General features: G+C 37.4%; 1 protein-coding gene across 1 annotated transcript; it reads left to right on the top strand.

The window, feature by feature from the left end:
* Positions 1–806: 806 nt before the first annotated feature.
* On the top strand, positions 807–6,661 carry sdhc (succinate dehydrogenase complex, subunit C, integral membrane protein). The gene is made up of 6 exons (XM_033982587.2): positions 807–857; positions 1,746–1,817; positions 1,897–1,998; positions 3,043–3,104; positions 4,962–5,125; positions 6,550–6,661. The coding sequence occupies exons 1-6, from the start codon at positions 841–843 to the stop codon at positions 6,655–6,657; spliced, it is 525 nt and encodes a 174-aa protein (XP_033838478.1). The 5' UTR covers positions 807–840; the 3' UTR covers positions 6,658–6,661.
* Positions 6,662–10,278: the final 3,617 nt, after the last annotated feature.

Raw genomic sequence — 10,278 nt, 5'->3', positions numbered from 1 at the left:
GTCCCACCGGGAGGAGGCCCCGGGGAAGACCCAGGACACGCTGGAGGGACTATGTCTCTCGGCTGGCCTGGGAACGCCTTGGGGTCCCACCGGAGGAGCTGGAGGACGTGTCCGGGGTGAGGGAAGTCTGGGAGTCCCTGCTTAGAGTGCTGCCCCCGCGACCCGGCCCTGGATAAGCGGAAGAAAATGGATAGATGGATGGATGAACATAGCTAAATACATTAAATATGCAAATTAGCTAAACTTAATTAGTAAATTAATTTGATATGAACAAAAAATAAAAACAATAATAAAAGAAGCTCCTACAAATTGCATTTAGCCTTTATAAATGTCCTAATAATAATAATAATAATAATAATAATAGTAATAATAATAATAATAATAATAATAATAATAATTTATTTCGAACATTGTTTAGTTCAGTTTTCACTCATTATTGTCCTGGCTGTCAGCTTAACATTACAATATTTAAATAACATTTGTACTCCCATCCTCAGTGCACTGTTTGTTAAGCAGAGATGGAAGGTAATGAAGTAAAAGTAGTAAAGTTCTGCATTTAAGTAGAGTTTTGGGCATCTGTTCTTTACTGAAATCCATATTACAGTGGACACTACTGTAAAAAGTACTTTTACTTAAGTAACAAAATTCTTTCACATAATTACAACATTTTTATACTTATATATTTGAAAGTTTTCACTTTGACTTACAGGCTAGTCCATTAATACTTTTAATAGTTTCTTTTACATTTCTTTTATATTTTCTTGACCTAGAATGACCTTCTTCACACTTCGGCCTGATAACAACATCCGCTACGTCACTTCCGCACACCGTAAATCCAACATGGCGCTGCTCTTAAGGTCAGTGCGTCTCTGCTCCTCTCGTTTTCTCAAAGATTTTATTGTGTTTGGGGTTTTTTTTTCTGTGAATGGGACATCTCAGATAAAACATTTGCACCTGCTGTAATCACGTTGAAGGCGTAGTAGAGTTTGATTTGAGGTTATCGTGAGAAAGACTCGACGTGGCTAAAGTTAATGCTAACCCAACTTACACCGAGAGCGTTAAATGATTTTAAACAACAGACTCTTTACTTGAGAAGTATTTATGCTCACACGATGGTAATAAAATGTGCATATAATGGATACGACGTGATACAGTACACTACTTTCCAAATATTGAGCTTGTTTCGGTCGTAACAGCATCAGTGCCGGTAGCAGTCGTAGTGTTATCGCTGTCCACTTGAACTATGTCCCCAGATTTCACATCACAAAACGTGCATTTGCATCATAGTTTCATTTTCTAGACTCGGAACCACTTATTTGATTGACAAGGGAATGTCTTGGTCACAGAATAGTTACGTCTCTAGACAAATTGTCAAAAGATTGTCATAGTCTCAAAGTAAATTGAAACTGGAAGCCGACATGTTGACAGCACTTCTCTGTCCACAGGGTTATGGTTTTATGGAACAGTTTCAGAAAAAAGACATCATTATGCAATACTGTAATGTTGAATCACAGCATGAATGAGCTTAGCTATGAAATACAACTAATAACCCAAAATAAACCAGAAGAATCCTGATGCCACAGTGTGTAAAATGTGGGTGTCACAATATAAAAATATCCACATTTTCAAATGAGATAGTTAATACTAATAATATATTAAGTTGCTGATAATTTCAGTAACTTCTTTAGATCAGTTTGTCCTAATGTTGTATTGTCTACACGCTGTAACTGTCCCTTATTTTTCAGGTCGTTGGCTCGACAGGGGTTGTGTCTGTCCAGGACCCCCTCTCTCCAGATCTCCCCTCTCCTCTGCAGACAGTCAGTTTGTGATTAGGATGTGATTTGATATTATTAAGATGATGTTTTTGACTCTAAAGCTCTTCTTTTCTGGCTTCAGTGTTGCTCCGATGGGGACAACAGCCAAAGAGGAAATGAACAAATTCTGGGCCAAAAACGCCAAACTGAACCGACCCATGTCCCCTCACCTCACCATCTACAGGTGAGGACTGCACAGATTAGAATACTCCATTTAGTAATAACCGTGGCTGTGTTTCCTAATGGCTGTGATCACAGATAGTTTGGATTAAATTCTTATTCGGTGATAAATGTGTGTTTATTTCTGGTGAACATTCAAGTGAAATTAAAGCAGACCTATTCTGCAAAATGGACTTTTCTGAGCTTTAGCTTTAGCTTCATGTTATAGTTGTTCACCCTCTCACAGTTGTTTTTGGAGTGATTTGTGCATGTTCTGCAGTATCATGTAATCATTTTGATACAAATGGAAAAAAAAAAATCTGCCACTCACTAGTGCAAAGTGCAACTATCCATAGGAGCGGCTAACTCTTTGTTGTGATAACATTTACAGCGACGTCAGCTCCCATTGGACACCGCAGTTTCAGCAGACTTGTTTCTTTTATTAAGTTGTTTTAGAAAATTAGAGAATTTAGCATTTTCTAACATAATGATCCACAGGTGTCATAGATTATAACTATAGAGCAGAAACAAGCACAAATATGTCTGTTTTAAAGCTACATGATTGCGACAGTGACATGAGTTGTATTACAATTAATAGAAGTATTTTTAAATTAAGCATTTAATCAATTTAAACCATTGTTTACATGGCTAAAGTCAAACTAAATCATTGTACAGGTCCATAAGTAAATGTCTCTAAACAAAAGAACAAAAACATGTCATGTAGTGCCAGACTTCTAGTTTTCTTTGACTTTTTATTCATTGTCTCTTTTTATTTTGGGTTTTTGCTGCTATTTCTCTAGTTTATTTTTGTATTTGGGTCTTGAGTAAGATTTTAATTGCAGTGTGAAGCACTCGTAAAATTGTGTAACTGCTGTACAAATAAAGATTATAATTATAATTAGAAATAAAATGCTGCTGCACACATCATAATCTCACTGGAGCAGGCTCGTCCACTCAGTGAACATCATCAGAATGGCAGGCTGCAGTTTTTGTGTGTGTGCTGTGGTCTGCTCTGTTTCTTTCATTTTAGCAGTGTCATCTTTAAAATGCGCCTTATTGTATGTCTCAGATGGTCCGTCCCGATGATGATGTCAGTCACACACAGAGGAACAGGCATCGCCCTCAGTGGAGGTAAGTAACACAAAGTCTCTTATTAGAATCCAGAGAGAAAAGTGACTTAAATACAAACTGGTCAATTTGCACTTTGGAAATGGGCTTAGAGGGTTTTTTTTTTCTGTGTATCTTTTAATATATGGTAAAGGGTCACATTTTTATATAGCATCACTTTCAAGGCACTCAAAGCGCTTTACATAAAGGAACCACTCAAACATTTACACACATTCACACACCAGTGTACACACAGGTGGGTTAAGTGCCCAAGGACACAATGACAGTATTCAGCAGTGAATGTGACCGCTCAACCAATGATGTTTTATGTCAAGAGCAGGATTCAAACTGCCAATCTTTAATGGTAATTTTCTTATTTTGTAATACATTTTTAGTAAAAAAAAAAAAAAAAAAACGTTAACATGAATCAATACATACATGTGCATTCAAATGCATTTATTGTATGAACTCAAAAAGGTGAAAATCAGTTCTTCTGTCCTTGTACACCACAGAGGAATGACCTCATATGTGTCAGTCCTAAATATTTCTATCCTTAGCTCTTTTTATTAGTGCCTAAATATATTCAGGCCAATTGGTTTTAAGCAGTGTTACAGCAATCTTACTAATATGAACTGCCAGCTTAAATTCTATTGGTAATTTGTATTAATATTTAAAGCCATATATTGTGCTCCCTTTTGCCCAGTTGGCGCGTTCCTGGTTGAGTTGTTTCTAATCTGTACGTTGTCACATTTGGATTGATCTGAAAGCGTCCGCAGGCGTCCTCGTGCTTTTTCTGATGCTTTTGTATTGATCAGTGCCAGAATCATTGAGTGAAGTTTAGCCTGCGCTGCCCCACTGTTTTAATGCTCTGATAGTCTTACGGCGGTGACCCACATAAGGCACTTTGTTTTATCAAAGTGAGAGCGGAGGATGGAGGCCACTCTGGTCCATTTTAAAAAGCACAGAACAAATGTTAATGGAGGTCAAGAGCATTTGAAGTTATTGTTCAGACCTGAATGTGTCTCAAATTAATTGGCTTTTAAAATATTAATGCCACACTTCATAGGCCCCGTTCGGAGGACTTTTAACATTCAAAAGATAAGAATATTTTTTGGGTTTGTTAATCGATATGGCAACGATTTCTTAAACCTATGCGCAAGTTTGGCGACAGTGTCTTGGAAGGCCGGTGGTTACCATCCCAGCTCTGATCTGTTTATATTATTGTTGTGTTGTTAGGCAAGACACTACGGCTGCAAGTTTAATCACAATCACATCAGAATCGCAATTTCAATGGACAAAATTAGCAAATCACAAAGGATTTCCACCACAAACAGCATGTTTTATTCTGCATAAAAACATCTAACCCTGTAGCTTGGATCTGTACAAACATGTTCTCAAATGTGATTCTTGTATCAGTTTGTTTGTTCATATCTCAGTCTTTTTGTGGACACATTTAAAATATAAACTACGAACAGAATCCTAGTATTAAAACATAAATTGCAAACCTAATCACAGTCACAATGTTTGTCAGAAAAACCCAAACTGCACTCACAAGACAACACCTGCAGGGGGAGTTCATGCAAAAACAACTATTTATATAGAGTAAAGTTCTAGGAAACAAAGTATTTATTTTAAATCCAATTAAACTGGTGAATCATGAGTTTAAACTGCCTTTTTACAGATAAATATAAAAACATTAAATCTTGAGCTGACTCACTCACTTCTCCTTTCTGTTTTTGTCTCATATAAATGTCCTTATAATTTAAATTAAATAATTACTTGACTAATCCAAATTTTCCCTCACTCCCTCCCTCTGTCACTCCCTCACTCTGTTTCTCCCTCTCTCCCTCTCTCTCTCTCCCTCCCTCTGTCTCTCCACAGCGATCTCGACCTTCGCCTTGGCCGCTCTGGTCTTACCTGGTAACTACCCGTTCTACCTGGACCTGATCCACTCCCTGTGGGTGGGGCCTGCGCTCATCGCTCTGGCAAAGATCGGCATCACGTTCCCCGTCTCCTTCCACACGTACAACGGCATCCGGCACCTGGTGAGGCGGGGCTGTAGCAAGTCAAGGCATTTGTAGAGAGTCACATATGGAGTCCAATATAAACTACTATGGCTGGGTTTCAGAGGGGTGTGATGCTAACTGTAGGTACTGCTCTGAATACATGAAATTCCCTTTTTTCTCGAGTTTTCAAATTATTTTACAACTTTTGTGTTTGCTAATGTGTGCATTGTGCCACCATGGTAACTGCAGTGACATCACATGGTGGAATCTTTAGCAAAGTATTAGGGCAATATTATTTAATACAGATGGAGAGGACTAAAATGAATATTGGTCAAATGCAGATTTTTGCTGTAAGAAGAAGGGGTTCTGGTGAATAATAACAAAGATCAGGTTCAACATTTGTAAGTCCAGCATAATCAACAGGAAAATGTGTCTCTTGCACAGACCCCAAGTGATATTTTGGCAGAGTTTATGAATTTACTTTTCAATTGAATACATAATAATATAATGCAGTCTAGTATGATTTTAAATTTTTTATGACAATGTAAACAAACCACCCCCCTCTTTAGCTTCTTTGTTCTTGTATTTCCGTTGCTCCTCAAGAATCTGCTCAAAAAGACAAAATGTAATGATGCACAGGCGTACACAGACTGGGGCACAGCACAACAACATATTGGCGCCAGATATCTGGATTTATTTCAATACTTCTCAATAGAAAATCCTCTGATATCAGTGATACCAATGTACTGTCCAGTCGCACTCATTTGTACAGTAGTTAGACCTGTCACCATGAGTACTGTATGGACTATATGGACTTATCACTCATGTCAACAATGTTTGGGGGCTAATATTTATCGTTGGACTTTTTTTTTTTTTTTACAGTATTGGGGAAATTTTGGTTATTTTTCTGTTTCACAATGATTTGGAGGGTCAAATTATGAACTATGACTCATTATAGTTCATCTTTACTTCAGCAATATATCACACTTAAAAATATGTTATTGTGACCGTCCTAATTTTCTATTATACATTATATCTTACTTTAGAAATTGTCATAGATTTTCTTGGACTGCCAAATTCCAAAAGCGATCAGCCACAGAATCATTTTGGAAGTTGAATACCTTGGTTTTAAAATGGCAATATTGGTTGTCAGACATTGAATATCACAATCTGCGGAAACAAATCCATACTGGCTCATCCCTGACAGACAGTGTAATATATTGTTAAGTTTAATTACGTTCATCCGATGCTGGCTCCGCTCTCCTCCTCGAAACCTGACATTTACTCACTATTATGAAAAAGCCCTTACAAAATCCATAACTGTCCCCTTTAACTACTTTAAATTCACTGCTGCTTTTCAATATCTCTGTGTTTGCCCATTTTACTAAGAAAACATTTGATATTTGCACACACTCACGAGTGCAGCCTTCCTCATTCTCCTCTTGTGTTCTGCTTGATTTCAGTGGTGGGACATCGGAAAAGGCTTCAAGATCCCCGAGGTGTACCGCACGGGCTACACGGTGATCGGCCTGTCTGTGCTCACCTCCGTCGCTGTGGCCTTCCTCGTCTGAAGAAGCAGCCATCCTCACGTACTCAGAGCTCTCTGTTGTATTCTGGTCTATCTTTATTGTACATTAAAATATATACGGCACTTTAAATGATGTGGGGTGTGTTTTTTTTTTTTTTGGTTCTTTTGGTTCACTGTGGAATTGACACGACTTGAATTCAGAACAAAATCAATCTTAATTTTAGTATCTGCTGTCATTTATTATTATTATTATTATTATTATTAAGTATAATTTATTGTTTCTGTCTCTATCTTTTTTTTTTTTTTTTATTACAATCTGACAGTCCTGTACCTCAAATGTTTTCTTTAGTTTCAGTTGGGCCATTATTCTGCAGGGGTCTGAGCAAAACTGCTGTTTTTTAAAGCCTCAGTATGTCACTTTTTAGCCCCCCCAAAAAAGCTTTAAATGATTTATTATTATTTTTTTTTTTATTTCATTTTTTTTTTTTTTTTTTTGCATTGAAAAACTTTCAAAAAACCTGAATCCTTACTGTGAGCGAGCTTGCCTCTCCACAAAAATGACTCTTGGCATGGAGGAGGATGCTTCCTGCTTGTTTCCATGGAGATGATTTATACAATAATGACTAATAACAAATATTGAACTATAATATTCCACAGTATTGCTTAAATCTCATCTTATCTCTATGAATGAAGTGAGATGCCACCTCCACAAAGTTACGTACTGTACCTTTTAAACCAGATGCCCTTCCTGCCTCAACCAACTACATCACTATGGCTGGAATTGGCAAAAATAGTTCCAAGCCTGTAGAGCCAGATACAGCAGAGATTCCACTTTCTTAGCTTTTAAAATGTTATTAGGTTTTGTAATTTGAAATTGATGTATAAATGTTTGCAGAGTGGAGCTGCAGGTGTTCTCCGTCGGCTCATGGTCCCACTCAAAGCAGCAGGCTCCATCACACGAGGCGCCTCTAATGGAAATGTGAAGGTGCCCCTGAGAAAAACATCCCAGTCTGCATCCCATCTCTGTCCAGGGCGCTGAACTCTGGAACTCTAAGCCTTGAGCTGAAACTGGACCTGGACTGGGCTGATTTTAAACATGAGCTTAAATGAGTTTTAAAGAGAAGTCGGACCTGCATTTGCCTATATATTGTTAAATCATAAATACAAAGTCCATTTAGGGAGGGACACTACAGATTAGCCTGAGATATAAATGTTGCAGTATGTTACACGTCTAATGTACAGACTTGTCCCTATCAAATGAATAGATAAGTAAATAATACACCTTGACGCAGTACTTCTGATTGGAAAAACAATGCAAATCTGGTCTCTTGACTTGTATCAATATCAATATCTGGTTATATTTTTGTTGTCTTAAAGGTGCAAAATTACACAAAATTGACCCTCGTGAGATTTTACCCGTGTTATAATGTTGCTACCTCATCAAAAACCTACCTGGAGTTGTGTTTTATTTGAGTAACCCTGCATTATACCTAAAAGCTCAAAATGCTGTGTTCCACCTTGTGATGTCATGAAGTGGTAGTTTTCAAGTTAACAGCTCCTTTTACCTTTTTGTTCAATAGAGATTGGTAATTCCAGGGCTGGAATGATCCAAATGATTCTAGTGAAGATGTTATCGAGTTTAAAAACATGGTTGAGCACTTCCTGTATTACCACATGATGACATCACAAGGTGGAACTGGGTGTTTTCAGTTTGAGAGACGAACTCAGCCAAAATGTGCAACTCCAGGTCTGTTTGTGGCGAGGAAACGACATAACAGGTCAGAAATAGTGTGAAACGTGCCCTTTAAGTCATGTTTTTGTGTAGTTTTTACATAGAGTGACATACAAAGGAAGACCTATTATAGTCTACAGTGGGTTCATTGAATTACTGTGAGTATTCATGGTTACTTTTCTGAATTGAAATGATCAGTTCTGGCTGATATGATTTGGCAGTGTTTTGGTGCTGAGTGAAAAGTGAAACGTGACCCATTTAGCGCACTTGTTACTGGTGTGAGCGCCTCTAAAATTAGCCGTGACCTACATTATAATGCCTTATGTAATCTGTCTTCTAATGGGCTCTTTTATATGTGTCTGATGCCACAAACACACAGCACTGTAGCTTCTTCAAAATACTACATAATCCTTCATTCATTCTCTAAGATTTACAAACTCACCACATACAAGTGTTTGGACGAAGAAAGGTGGGAGAATAATTACATAATTAACAGGTATTATGTGATTAAACTACTCGTATGTGCAGTAATGGTACTAATGATGTATTTACCAGGGGTGGATGAAGTACACAATGTTGTTACTTCAGCAAAAGTACAGATACAGAGGGAAAAAGTTACTCAAGTAAAAGTTAAAGTCTACTTAAGTACCTGTTGAAAAATGTACTTGTAAAGTAAAAGTATTTCACAAGTGTTGTTCATTTGTTAAAGTGTAAATGTAAAAATATTCATAAAAAATGGCCAACAGTAACAATACAAATCAATTTTTCTCCTGAATTTTGTGTATTCATTTTTGCTCAAAGCCAAAGTTTGAACTAGAAAACTTTAGTCAGGATGTTTCCACGGACATGGTAAAAATAACGCTTCAAATCACATGAAAAGTACTTTTACTTTCCAGTTCAAAAATGTAGAGGAATAGAAAGTACAGATACTGCTCTCAAATGTAGTGAAGTAAAAGTAAAAAGTATCCACTGTAAAATGTACTTAAGTAAAGTACAGATGCCTAAAAATTCTACTTAAGTACAGGACTTTACTTATAATATTTTTTCTATTCATTTTGTCCATAGTCTAACCAGCTGCATGCTAACTGACAACTGTGCGGTGGTTTATTAGTTCATAAGTTACCACAGAGCTGATTAGCAATGAGCTTTCAAAGTGTTTTTTTTAAATCATTTTTTATTTTTTTGGAAAATCTATGGAAAAAATGAATGAGAACTTTACTTCCAGAACCAGGAGGGGGCGGACACTGTTGAGCTCCAGAGGCTCGTGGGAATTGTTCTATGGGCAGATTCAAGGCTTCACATCACATTCAGTAAAAATATTTATCGCATCTATTGTGCTATCTGTATCTATATATATATATTTTTTACTTTTATGTGAAGCATTTTGGTCGGCTGAAGTAGCTTTAAATGTGTTATAGGAATATACTTGAAATGAACTGAATTGAACTGACAAAAGCAAGATTTGGGTTGAACTAAAAACTCTCCACTTCCACCACAAAAACATCACACATTTTAGTTAAATACACAGATTTTCTACAATATGTTTCATGTCCTGCCATGACATTGACACATCCTTCACTGTCTGTGGGTGAAACCTGTCAGGAAAGGCGTGGGAGCACCCATAGGAACCCCCACTGTCCCAGACACAGGGAGAACCACACAAACTCCACAACAGACACAGGGAGAACATGCAAAACTCCACACAGAAACAGGCAGAACATGCAAACTCCACATAAACACGGGAAAACAAGCAAACTCCACATAGGCGCAGGGAGAATATGCAAACTCCACACAGACACACATAGAACATGCAAACTCCACACAGGACACATGTAGAACATGCAAACTCCACACAGACACAGGAGAATATGCAAATTCCACACAAACATGCAAAACCTCACACAGACACAGGGAGAGCATGGAAATTCCACA

Source organism: Periophthalmus magnuspinnatus, chromosome 17, assembly GCF_009829125.3.
Source record: "Periophthalmus magnuspinnatus isolate fPerMag1 chromosome 17, fPerMag1.2.pri, whole genome shotgun sequence".
NCBI lineage: Eukaryota > Metazoa > Chordata > Actinopteri > Gobiiformes > Gobiidae > Periophthalmus > Periophthalmus magnuspinnatus.
The sequence above is the reverse complement of the archived record's forward strand: the minus strand, read 5'-3'. Positions and strand labels throughout refer to the sequence as shown.